General features: G+C 51.4%; 1 protein-coding gene across 1 annotated transcript in view; it reads right to left on the bottom strand.

Annotated features, from left to right (window-relative positions):
• The window catches only part of LOC137301353 (suppressor of tumorigenicity 14 protein homolog), a 92,325-nt gene that overhangs the window by 47,803 nt on the left and 31,029 nt on the right, over positions 1–13,493 (bottom strand). Inside the window, exons 2-8 of the mRNA XM_067970796.1 lie at positions 9,018–9,177; positions 7,847–7,977; positions 5,409–5,479; positions 3,000–3,163; positions 2,488–2,523; positions 1,850–2,084; positions 472–611 (exon numbers count right to left, since the gene is read on the bottom strand). Coding sequence (XP_067826897.1) covers positions 472–611; positions 1,850–2,084; positions 2,488–2,523; positions 3,000–3,163; positions 5,409–5,479; positions 7,847–7,977; positions 9,018–9,177 — 937 coding nt within the window. The remainder of the gene's footprint in view (positions 1–471; positions 612–1,849; positions 2,085–2,487; positions 2,524–2,999; positions 3,164–5,408; positions 5,480–7,846; positions 7,978–9,017; positions 9,178–13,493) is intronic.

The following is a 13,493-nucleotide window of genomic DNA, read 5'->3' as shown; positions in this document are numbered from 1 at the left end:
AATACGCCCGCCCCAAAAGTACCGCCATTCACTACAGGAACAGAAAAACAAGGGCAGATCTGGATTCCCCACAAACTAAGCTGGAGTCCAACCCTGAAAGAGCTGCATTGCTGGGCTGGCTCGAATCGTGTGTCCCGGTCCCTGCACTGCTCCCAGGCTGGCTCGGGTCTCGGTCCCCTGCCCTGCTCCCAGGCTGGCTCGGGTCCCGGTCCTGGGTCTCGGTCCCTGCCATGGTCCCAGGCTGGCTCGGGTCCCGGTCCTGGGTCTCGGTCCCCTGCCCTGCTCCCAGGCTGGCTCGGGTCCCGGTCCTGGGTCTCGGTCCCTGCCATGGTCCCAGGCTGGCTCGGGTCCCGGTCACGTGTCCCGGTCCCCTGCCATGGTCCCAGGCTGGCTCGGGTCCCGGTCCTGGGTCTCGGTCCCCTGCCCTGCTCCCAGCTCACTCTTGGGTTCAGACTTCGATGAGATTTTTACCTCTTTGCTTTGGAAGCTGTCTGTACTCTGCTTTGAATCCTGGGTAATTTTGATCTTCGTCCGTTATCAGTGTCACCAGCATCACATTGCGAGACGACATTAATTTCAGGGCATTGGTTGGAGGATAGGAGCCACAGCGCCTGTCAGTGAGAACAAAGGGGGGCCGGCACGGGCCCAATCAGTCAATGTCCAATACATGATATTTTCTATGTATGTTGTGCACCATTCAGCCATGCCTGTAGGTGGCGTCTTGATAGGATCCCCCCACTATAAAGGGCCCTGTCACGGTCACGGTCACGCCAGCAGTTGCACACCTCTACCACTAGATGGGTCGTGACCTTCAGATCCCTACACTCCCAGAGAGACCCCCTCCGTCCTCACTCTCCGTAGGCAGTCACAGGACATTTACCAGCAAACAAAAGGATTTATGTCGTGACCTCAGGACATCCCAAAGTGTTTCACAATTTTTTTTTGAAGTGTAGTCACTATTGTAACACGGCAAACGCAGCAGCCAATTTGCGCACAGCAAGATCCCACAAACAGCAATGTGATAATGAACAGATAATCTATTTTATTGACGTTGGTTGAGGGATAAATATTGGCCAGGCCACCGAGGAGAACTCCCCTCCTCCTCTTCGAATACTGCCTTGGGATCTTTTACAACCACTTGATGGGGCAAACGGACCTTAGTTTAACGTCTCAATCAAAAGACAGCACCTCCCACAGTACGTATTTTCTTATGGGGATTGGGCAGGAAAGTGGAGTTGAGGCAGGAACAGCCATGATCTGATTGAATGGCGGAGCAGGCTCGAGGGGCCGTATGGCCTACTCCTGCTCCTATTTCTGATTTATGTACAGCACTCCCACAGTACTGCACTGGAGTGTCAGAATAGATTATATCGATGTTTAAGACATCCTTGTCCCAGACTGAGGATTACCGTCAAGGGAGTGACTTCCAACCCCACAAAACATCATGGGGGGAGAGGTCCATTTCTCCTTCAAAGCCTGTCACAGGTACTGTGCACTCACCAGGACAGGGAACTGAGCGAGCCATGTGTTGGATATAGTCACACGTGGGAGAAGGGAGCAAACCTCTCCGCTCCCCCTCATCCCCCTCCCTCGCCCCCCCCTCTCTGGAACACAGACTTCCCCCCACAGCCAATCAGGTTCCTTCCAAGTACCTGCTCGTGACAGAGTGACACAACTGGCCGGGGAACATTGGACAGAAACAGGAAACGTGTAAATAGAGAGAGTTCAACCAGCACGTGGCACAGAGAATCCTGCCCGCTGTGGGGCGGCTCTCCGCACACTGAAACTCTCTCTGATTTGCCCGTTTTGTTTGGGACGCTGCGCGCGCGGCCCGTGACTCTGCACTTACTCTGTTATTTCACGGATTTCGATTGGACTCAGTGAGTCATAGACTGTGACAAAGTCATTGTGGCAGATCCTTTCCAGGTCAAAGGTCACAAAGTTGAGTTCCAGGATGTGGCCTGGATCTGCTCGGATTACCCACTGACACCAGGAATTGGCGGGGTAGGGAGAATCAGGGAATCCCGGCGAGGTGAACGTGCTGATTTCTCCAGGCTTCGCGTGCAGGTCGTAAGAGCAGCTTTCTGTCGGAGAGAATAAAAAGAATTAGAAAACACTGGGACTGGCAGGTCCTCCATCAGCAGTGGGCCCACCCCCCGCTCACCGACCCCCCCGCCCCGCCCACTGACCCCCCCCCCACCCACCGACCCCACCGACCCCCCACCGACCCCCCCCCCGCCCCACCCGCCCCCCCCCACCCCACCCACCGCCCCCCACCCCACTCGCCCCCGCCCCGCTCACTGACCCCCCCCCACCGGGCAAACAGCTCCATCAGATCATGCAGTGCAGTCACTGGAACCACTTCGAGCAGGTGACCAGTCCCCAGACCCAGACACACCCCACCGATCGCCGCAAACAGAATCGGACTGAGGGCAGGTCCTTGCTCAGTTCCATCGCCCGGTCACACCCAGTGGCTTCAGTACTTACTGTCCTTCGGTGGCTTCACCTTCCGTGGGTCGGCACCTGGAACCGCAAACAGTGAAAGTATCAGCACGATTCTGGGACAGAATTCTCCCTCCCCGGCCCTCCCCTCCCCCCCCGCCGTCTGACGCCCTCCCCTCCCCCTCCGCATGCCCTCCCCCCTCCCCCCCGCCTGACGCCCTCCCCCCTGCCCTCCACACGCCCGCCCCTCCCCCCCGCCCTCCCCTCCCCCCCCCACCCTCCGCACGCCCTCCCCCCCCCCGCCCTCCGCACGCCCTCCCCCCCCCGCCCTCCGCACGCCCTCCCCCCCACCCCCGCACGCCCTCCCCTCCCCCCTGCCCTCCGCACGCCCTCCGCACGCCCTCCCCTCCCCCCCCCCGCACACCCTCCCCTCTCCCCGTCGTCTGACGCCCTCCCCTCCCCCACCTCCGCAAGCCCCTCAATGCGACGGCAGAACTGTCAATCAAACCCAGCCTTCCACCCTGGACTGAACACACTGGGAAACGAGCATTACGTACGGCCAACCACCATGTTGGAAACCCTCAGCAATTTGGAAGGATCTTTGATGCCAATCCTGCCTTGCTTCGACAAAGACGCAGCACCAATGGCCTTATCCAGTTCAGCCTCGTTCTCTGGTGGGACCTGACATTCCAGCCAGTAATAAGCAATCACAGATCCTTCACTGCAGAGAGAAGGGGAGAAGTCAGGTCAGACAGATCCCACAAATATTCAACTCTTAACAGTTCACAAAAGCTCGAAGAACTGAGGGAACGTGAGGCACGGAGGCTGCATCTAACTGGGCAGCAGATAGAAACACAGGAAATAGGAGCAAGAGTAGGCCATTCGGCCCTTCGGGCCTGCTCCGCCATTCAAAATGATCATGGCTGATCGTCTAACTCAGTACCCTGTTCCCGCTTTTTCCCCATATCCCATGATCCCTTTAGCATCAAGAAATATGTCTATCTCCTTCTTGAATACATCTAATGACTTGTCCTCCACTGCCTTCTGTGGTAGAGAATTCCACAGGTTCACCACCCTCTGAAGAAATTTCTCCTCATCTCGGTTCTAAATGGCCTGCCCCGTATCCTGAGACTGTGACCCCTGGTTCTGGATTCCCCAGCCATCGGGAACATCCTCCCTGCATCTAGTCTGTCTAGTCCTGTTAGAATTTTATATGTTTCGATCAGATCACCTCCCATTCTTCCAAACTCTAGTGAATATAGGCCTAGTTGACCCAATCTCTCCTCATACGTCAGTCCTGCCATCCCAGGAATCAGTCTGGTAAACCTTCATTGCACTCCCTCCGTGGCAAGGACATCCTTCCTCAGATAAGGAGACCAAAACTGCACACAATACTCCAGGTGTGGTCTCACCAAGGCCCTGTATAACTGTAGTGAGACATCCCTGCCCCTGTACTCAAATCCTCTTGCAATGAAGGCCAACATACCATTCGCCTTCAACTCCCCACCAATCTCTGTGTAAAAGACAACATTTCACAAGATGCCCTCTCGCTCCTGTACAACACAAACCAAAGACGCAGAGACAGGAAGATCCCAGGTCCAATCCCCAGTCAATCTGCAATTAACCACACACCCAGTTAGGGAGGTGAGAAATCAACCTGGGTTCAGGTGCTGATCGTCACCCAGTGACCCCAGGTGCAAAAGGAACCAGTGGTAAGGTCAGCGATCACATGATCAGGCTTGGCTGTAATGTACTCTCAGCAAAATCACAAGTGACAAGATCTCACGGGAAGAATAGGAGACTCGGCACCCGTGGGTCCTGCACCCCGAGACTCGGCACCCGTGGGTCCTGCACCCCGAGACTCGGCACCCGTGGGTCCTGCACCCCGAGACTCGGCACCCGTGGGTCCTGCACCCCGAGACTCGGCACCCGTGGGTCCTGCACCCCGAGACTCGGCACCCGTGGGTCCTGCACCCCGAGACTCGGCACCCGTGGGTCCTGCACCCCGAGACTCGGCACCCGTGGGTCCTGCACCCCGAGACTCGGCACCCGTGGGTCCTGCACCCCGAGACTCGGCACCCGTGGGTCCTGCACCCCGAGACTCGGCACCCGTGGGTCCTGCACCCCGAGACTCGGCACCCGTGGGTCCTGCACCCCGAGACTCGGCACCCGTGGGTCCTGCACCCCGAGACTCGGCACCCGTGGGTCCTGCACCCCGAGACTCGGCACCCGTGGGACCGTCACCCCGAGAATCGGCACCCGTGGGTCCTGCACCCCGAGACTCGGCACCCGTGGGTCCTGCACCCCGAGACTCGGCACCCGTGGGTCCTGCACCCCGAGACTCGGCACCCGTGGGTCCTGCACCCCGAGACTCGGCACCCGTGGGTCCTGCACCCCGAGACTCGGCACCCGTGGGTCCTGCACCCCGAGACTCGGCACCCGTGGGTCCTGCACCCCGAGACTCGGCACCCGTGGGTCCTGCACCCCGAGACTCAGCACCCGTGGAACCTGCACCCCGAGAATCGGCACCCGTGGAACCTGCACCCCGAGAATCAGCACCCGTGGGACCGTCACCCCGAGAATCAGCACCCGTGGAACCTGCACCCCGAGAATCAGCACTCGTGGGACCGTCACCCCGAGAATCAGCACTCGTGGGACCGTCACCCCGAGAATCAGCACCCGTGGGTCCTGTACCCCGAGAATCTGCACCCGTGGGTCCTGTACCCCGAGAATCAGCACCCGTGGAAACTGTACCCCGAGAATCAGCACCCGTGGGTCCTGTACCCCGAGAATCAGCACCCGTGGAACCTGTACCCCGAGAATCAGCACCCGTGGAACCTGTACCCCGAGAATCAGCACCCGTGGGTCCTGTACCCCGAGAATCAGCACCCGTGGAACCTGCACCCCAGGGAGATTGAGCTACTCAGCCCTCCCCAGGAGCAGGTGTCCCTCTGTGAGGGGCCTACCTGAATGCAGTCACTGTAGAGCGGACGTAGTACGGGGCCACTTCATCCATTGCCATGTAATTTTTCTGAAGCTGAAAAAGTAAAAAAAATATTGAAAAGAGGAAATGAGAAAATTAAATACCACCGTGGTGTATTTTTACTTCAAACAGAACCCATTTTTAATCTGCAGCAGTAAACCTTTAAAGAGTCAGGCAGCAACCCCTGCTGTAGGTGGTGTGAGACAAGCTGCTCGCTTTACTCTCAAGTTAGTCGATTACGGCACTCGGTGCCTGGAATCAGGCCCCGATGGACTCGAGTCGAGGGTTCATGACAAGGCTGCGTCGCCAGGGCGACAAAGGCCTACTGATCTGGGGCTCCTTATTCAGGAGGTGGCCGAGTGGTTGGGAGCAGAAGGGAGAAAGACGGAATCCCACAGCATGTCTGTTGGGGTATAGATTGATAGACAATTCCATTCCCAGAGCGAACAGTCAACTTGTACAAAGAGTCAGCAATGCTGCCCCCCAGCTCTCCTGAGCCCTTGAGATACAGGATGAAGACTTTGTGTTGGCAAAGTCTCATGTACAAGTTAGGCTAGTGATATTCCACCTGAGGCAGTGTCATTAACAGTTGGTGAAGTGTCACGTTTTATTATTCTTTGTATCTGAGGAAATGAAACTTCTGTGATCCAGTGAAATCTGCTGTATTGATTTTCCACAACTGTCCACTCTCTAAGTTAAAGATCCAATTTGTGGTTAGTAGCCTGGGAGAGCATTTATTCTGCCACCATCTAAATACAAGGTCACAAGAGCACTCGTGCCAATTCAGTCAGCGAATCAGAGTAAAACGGGTTAGTGTCCAATCCCTTTGCGAAACGAAATTACCAGGTGTTGTGAGTCAGTCACAGCAAGTGGGGATTGGGAATGGGAGTGGCATTTAGTGCTGAGCACAAGAGATAGATCTGACAAAGGCCAAAAACCTGTACCTGTACCACGCAGCATCAAGTAACCAGGAATAATAGTTTCTTGAACAAAGAACTTTACAACTGAAAACTCATTCTAAAAAAGCACCAGGAGCAGGGCATCAGACAAGATCCTTCTGGACAAGAACCAGGCAGGTTTACACAGTAGAAGCTTTACTCTGTACCTAACCCGTGCTGTACCTGCCCTGGGAGTGTTTCATAGAATTGAATCCTAGGAATTTACGGCACAAAAGGAGGCCATTCTGCCCATCGTGTCTGTGCCAGATGAAAAAGAGCTACCCAGCCTAATCCCACTTTCCAGCACTTGGTCCGTAGCCCTGTGGGTTACAGCACTTCAGGTGCACATCCAGGTACCTTTTAAATGTGATGAGGGTTTCTGCCTCTCCCACCCTTTCAGGCAGTGAGTTCCAGACCCCCACCACCCTCTGGGTGAAAACATTTCTCCTCAGCTCCCCTCTAATCCTTCTACCAATCACTTTAAATCTATGCCCCCTGGTTAGTGACCTCTCTGCTAAGGGAAATAGGTCCTTCCTATCCACTCTATCTAGTCCTGTCATAATTTTGTACACCTCAATTAAATCTCCCCTCAGCCTCCTTTGTTCCAAAGAAAACAACCCCAGCCTATCCAATCTTTCTTCATAGCTAAAATTCTCCAGTCCTGGCAACATCTTCGTAAATCTCCTCTGTATCCTCTCTAGTGCAATCACATCTTTCCTGTAATGTGGTGACCAGAACTGTACACAGTACTCAATCTGTGGCCTAACTAGTGTTTTATACAGTTCCAGCATAACCTCCCTGCTCTTATATTCTATGCCTCGGCTAATAAAGGAAAGTATCCCGTATGCCTTTTTAACCACCTTGTCTACCTGTCCTGCTACCTTCAGGGATCTGTGGACATGCACTCCAAGGTCCCTCTCTTCCTCTACACCTCTCAGTATCCTCCCATTTATTGTGTATTCCCTTGCCTTGTTTGCCCTCCCCAAATGCATTACCTCACACTTCTCCGGATTGAATTCCATTTGCCACTTTTCTGCCCACCTGACCAGTCCACTGATATCTTCCTGCAGTCTACAGCTTTCCTCCTCACTATCAACCACACGGCCAATTTTTGTATCATCTGTTAACTTCTTAATTATGCCCCCTACATTTAAGTTTAAATCATTGATATATACCAGAAAAAGCAAGGGACCAAGTACTGAGCCCTGAGGAACCCCACTGGAAACAGTCTTCTAGTCACAAAAGCACCAGTCGACCATTACCCTTTGCTTCCTGCCACTGAGCCAATTTTGGATCCAGCTTGCCACTTTCCCTTGGATCCCATGTTTGATGGGACAGTGTAGAGGGAGCTTTACTCTGTATCTATCCCGTGCTGTACCTGCCCTGGGAGTGTTTGATGGGACAGTGTGGAGGGAGCTTTACTCTGTATCTAACCCGTGCTGTCCCTGCCCTGGGAGTGTTTGATGTGCTAGCATAAACTCACCATATCCTCAACTATGGCTGCGAGTTTCTTAAAAGCTTCAGAATCGGAGTCCTCCAGCTCCTCAATGAATTGCTTGTTGGTGATGTTAAGGTAACCATTGTACATTTTCTTGACTCGATTATCTGGCCGAACTAATGGGGATCAAAACCAGAGTTAGCAATAAGCACTGTTTTCATTCAGCATTTCACCAGACCCTCTATCAGCCTTACACCACTGCCAAACCACATCTATGTGCTTTGGATCTGGATATTTAGCTCAGTCTGTAATAGTGCTGTCCTCTGGATATTTAACTCTGTTTGTAAACACACTGTGCGCTATATATTTAGCTGTGTAATAGCACTGTGCTCTGGATATTTAGCTCTTTCTGTAAGTGCAATGTGCTCTGGATAGTTAGCCCTGCCTGTAAGCGTACTGTGCTCAGGATATCGACCTGTCTGTAAAAGCACTGTGCTCTGGATATTGATCTGTCTGTAAGCGCACTGTGCTCTGAATACTCGGCCCTGTTTGTAAGTGCACTATGCTCTGGATATTGAGCTGTCTAGAAATGCAGTGCTCTGGATATTTAGCTCCGCCTGTAAGTGCACTGTACTCTGGATATTTAGCCTCATTTGTAAGCACACTGTGCTCTGGATATTTAGCATCATCTGTAAGTGCACTGTGCTCTGGATATATTTAGCCTCATCTTAAGCGCACTGTGCTCTGGATATATTTAGCCTCATCTTAAGCGCACTGTGCTCTGGATATTTAGCCTCATCTGTAAGTGCACTGTGCTCTGGATATTTAGCCTCATCTTAAGCGCACTGTGCTCGGGATATTTAGCCCTGCCTGTAAGTGCAATATGCTCTGGATATTTGGCTCTGTCTGTAACAACAGTGTGCTCTGGATATTTAGCTCTGTCTGTAATACCGCTGTGCTCTGGATATTGATCTGTCTGTAACTGCACCGTGCTCAGGATATCGACCTGTTAGCGCACTGTGCTCTGGATATTTAGCAGTGTCTCTAAGCGCACTGTGCTCTGGATATTTAGCAGTGTCTCTAAGCGCACTGTGCTCTGGATATTTAGCAGTGTCTGTAAGTGCACTTTTCTCTATGATTCCACATACACTCGAGAGAAATCCTTTACTTTCTCATTGAGGACACAGTCCTGATCCAGGAGTAGAGTCGTACTTACAGTGAAAATGCCAAACAAGGAGTCCAATCATCAGTGACAGGAGAGCAGCCCCAATAATCAGCCCCACGATTGGCAGCACCTCTTTTGGTCTGCGTTTCTCCAACTTCTTCTGGTTACTCGCTGGAAGGAATTCCATTTCTTCAGCCAAGCCATTTATTTCCTGCAAAAGCCCAGAAGTTACTGTTAAACACGAGGGGTGATGCTCTGTCCGCACACTGACACTACTCCGACCTTTCACAGCATGAAAGGTATGTTTGTCTTTTATTTGTGTTTTGTCCTGATGGAATTTCAAAAGGCATTTGATAAAGTGCCACATAATAGACTTGTTACCAAAATTGAAGCCCATGGGATTAAAAGGGTATGGATACAAAATTGGCTAAGAAACACCAAATTGGGAGGTGTAGTTAATACTGAGGAGGACTGTGACAAAATACAGGAGGACATTAATTAACCTGCAGAATGGGCGTGTAATTTGCAAATGAATTTCAATACAGGTAAGTGCGAGGTGGTGCATTTTGGTAGGAGGAATAAGGAGGCAACATAGTGCTTGGAAAATGAGAATCTACATGAGGTAGAGAAGCAAAGTGATCTAAGAGTACAGACACACAAATCACAAAGGAGCAACGCAGGCTAATAAGGCCACAAAAAAGAAGCAAACCAAGCCCTGGGGGTCAATTCTAGAGGGATAGATTTGAAAAGCAGAGAAGTTATGTTAAACTTGTATAGAACCCTGGTTAGACCACACTTGGAGTACTGTGAACAGTTCTGGTCTCCATATTATAAAAAGGAAATCGAGGCACTGGAGAAGGTGCAAAAAAGATTAACTAGGATGATACCAGAACTGAGAGGTTATACCGATCAGGAAAAATTGAACAGGCTGGAGCTCTTTTCTCTAGAAAAGAGAAGTTTGAGGGGTGACCTGATCGAGGTCTTTAAGATTATGAAAGGGTTTAATAGGGTAGATGTAGAGAAGATGTTTCCACTTGTGGGGGAGACAAAAATCAGGGGCCATAATATAAAATAGTCACTAATAAATCCAATAGGGAATTCAGGAGAAACCTCTTTACCCAGAGAGTGGTGAGAATGTGGAACTTGCTACCACGAGGAGTAGTTGAGGTGAATAGCATAGATTCATTTAAGGGGAAGCTAGATAAACACATGAGGGAGAAAGGAATAGAAGGATATGCTGATAGGGTTAGATGAAGTCGGGAGGGAGGAGGCTCGTGTGGAGCATAAACACCAGCATGGGCCTGTTGCACCAAATGCCCTGTCTCTGTGCTCTACATTCTGTGTAATTCTACGTAACAGAAAGCAGAGAGTAGAAGTAAACGGTTGTTTTTCAGACCGGAGATAAGTGCACATTGGTGTCCCCCAGGGGTCGGTTGCTCTTTTTGATTTTTTATATATATGTATGTATATAAATAAATAAATAAATGACCTGGACTTGGGTGTACTGGGCATAATTTCAAAGTTTGCAGATAACACAAAATTCAGAAATGTAGTAAACAGTGAGGAGAATAGTAACAGATGTCAGGAGGATATAAACAGACTGGTGAAATGGGCAGACACATGGCAGATGAAATTTAACGCAGAGACGTGCGAAATGACGCATTTTGGAATGAAGAACGAGGAGAGGCAATATAAATTAAATGGTACAATTTTAAAGGGGGTGCAGGAACAGAGAGACCTGGGGTGTACATACACAAATCTTTGAAGGTAGCAGGGCAAGTTGAGAAGGCTGTTTTAAAAAAGACAGGATCCTGGGCTTTATTAACAGGCACAGAGGACAAAAGCAAGGGAGTTATGCTAAACCTTTATAAAACACTGGTTAGGCCTCAGCTGGAGTATTGTGTCCAATTCTGGGCACCGCACTTTAGGAAGGATGTCAAGGTCTTGGAGAGGGTGCAGAGGAGATTTACTAGAATGGTAGCAGGGATGAGGGACTTTTTTTTAAATTTTTCGTTCATGGGATGTGGGCGTCGCTGGCGAGGCCGGCATTTATTGCCCATCCCTAATTACCCTTGAGAAGGTGGTGGTGAGCCGCCTTCTTGAACCGCTGCAGTCCGTGTGGTGAAGGTTCTCCCACAGTGCTGTTAGGAAGGGAGTTCCAAGATTTTGATCCAGCGACGATGAAGGAACGGCGATATATTTCCAAGTCGGGATGGTGTGTGACTTGGAGGGGAACGTGCAGGTGGTGTTGTTCCCATGTGCCTGCTGCCCTTGTCCTTCTAAGTGGTAGAGGTCGCGGGTTTGGGAGGTGCTGTCGAAGAAGCCTTGGCGAGTTGCTGCAGTGCATCCTGTGGATGATACACACTGCAGCCACGGTGCGCCGGTGGTGAAGGGAGCGAATGTTTAGGGTGGTGGATGGGGTGCCAATCAAGCGGACTGCTTTGTCCTGGATGGTGTCGATTTTCTTGAGTGTTGTTGGAGCTGCACTCATCCAGGCAAGTGGAGAGTATTCCATCACACTCCTGACTTGTGCTTTGTAGATGGTGGAAGGGCTTTGGGGAGTCAGGAGGTGAGTCACTCGCCACAGAATACCCAGCCTCTGACCTGCTCTTGTAGCCACAGTATTTATGTGGCTGGTCCAGTTAAGTTTCTGGTCAATGGTGACCCCCAGGATGTTGATGGTGGGGGATTCGGCGATGGTAATGCCGTTGAATGTCAAGGGGAGGTGGTTAGACTCTCTCTTGTTGGAGGTGGTCATTGCCTGGCACTTGTCTGGCGCGAATGTTACTTGCCACTTATCAGCCCAAGCCCGGATGTTGTCCAAGTCTTGCTGCATGCAGGCTCGGACTGCTTCATTATCTGAGGGGTTGTGAATGGATCTGAACACTGTGCAATCATCAGTGAACATCCCCATTACTGACCTTATGATGTCCTGCTTTTTGTGGACAGGACATACCTGGGCAATTTTCCACATTGTCGGGTAGATGCCAGTGTTGTAGATGTACTGGAACAGTTTGGCTAGAGGCGCAGCTAGTTCTGGAGCACAAGTCTTCAGCACTACAGCCGGGATGTTGTCGGGGCCCATAGCCTTTGCTATATCCAGTGCACTCAGCCGTTTCTTGATATCACGTGGAGTGAATCGAATTGGCTGAAGACTGGCTTCTGTGATGGTGGGGATATCAGGAGGAGGCCGAGATGGATCATCCACTCAGCACTTCTGGCTGAAGATGGTTGCAAACGCTTCAGCCTTGTCTTTTGCACTCGCGTGCTGGGCTCTGCCATCATTGAGGATGGGGATGTTTACAGAGCCTCCTCCTCCCGTTAGTTGTTTAATTGTCCACCACCATTCACGACTGGATGTGGCAGGACTGCAGAGCTTTGATCTGATCCTTTGGTTGTGGAATCGCTTAGCTCTGTCTATAGCATGTTGCTTCCGCTGTTTAGCATGCATGTAGTCCTGTGTTGTAGCTTCACCAGTTTGGCACCTCATTTTTAGGTACGCCTGGTGCTGCTCCTGGCATGCTCTTCTACACTCCTCATTGAATCAGGGTTGATCCCCTGGCTTGTTGGTAATGGTAGAGTGAGGAATATGCCGGGCCATGAGGTTACAGATTGTGCTGGAATACAATTCTGTTGTTGCTGATGGCCCACAGTGCCTCATGGATGCCCAGTTTTGAGCTGCTAGATCTGTTCTGAATCTATCCCATTTAGCACGGTGGTAGTGCCACACAACACGTTGGATGGTGTCCTCAGTGCGAAGACGGGACTTCGTTTCCACAAGGACTGTGCGGTGGTCACTCCTACCAATACCGTCATGGACAGATGCATCTGTGACAGGTAGATTGGTGAGGATGAGGTCAAGTAGGTTTTTCCCTCGTGTTGGTTTGCTCACCACCTGCCGAAGGCCCAGTCTGGCAACTATGTCCTTCAGGACTCGGCCAGCTCGGTCAGTAGTGGTGCTACTGAGACACTCTTGGTGATGGACTTTGAAGTCCCCCACCCAGAGTACATTCTGTGCCTTTGCTACCCTCAGTGCTTCCTCCAAGTGGTGTTCAACATGGAGGAGGACTGATTCATCAGCTGAGGGAGGACGGTAGGTGGTAATCAGCACGAGGTTTCCTTGCCCATGTTTGACCTGATGCCGTGAGATTTCATGGGGTCCAGAGTCAATGTTGAGGACTCCCAGGGCCACTCCCTCCTGACTGGTGGGTCTGTCCTGATGGTGGGACAGGACATACCCAGGGATGGTGATGGTGATTCAGTCATATGGAGAGACTGGAGAAGCTCGGGTTCCTTGCAACAGAGAAGGTTAAGGGGAGATTTGATAGGGTGTTCAAATCATGAACTCTTTTGATAAAGTAGATAGGGAGACATTGTTTCCACTGGCAGCGGGGTCAGTAACCAGAGAAGATAGATTTAAGATAATTGGCAAAAGAACCAGGGGAGGTCGAGGAGAAATTTTTTTATGCAGTGAGTTGTTATGATCTGGAATGCACTGCCTGAAAGGGTGGTGGAAGCAGATAGTAA

Source organism: Heptranchias perlo, chromosome 33, assembly GCF_035084215.1.
Source record: "Heptranchias perlo isolate sHepPer1 chromosome 33, sHepPer1.hap1, whole genome shotgun sequence".
Taxonomy (NCBI): Eukaryota; Metazoa; Chordata; class Chondrichthyes; order Hexanchiformes; family Hexanchidae; genus Heptranchias; species Heptranchias perlo.
This window is presented reverse-complemented; position numbering and strand designations above follow the sequence as displayed.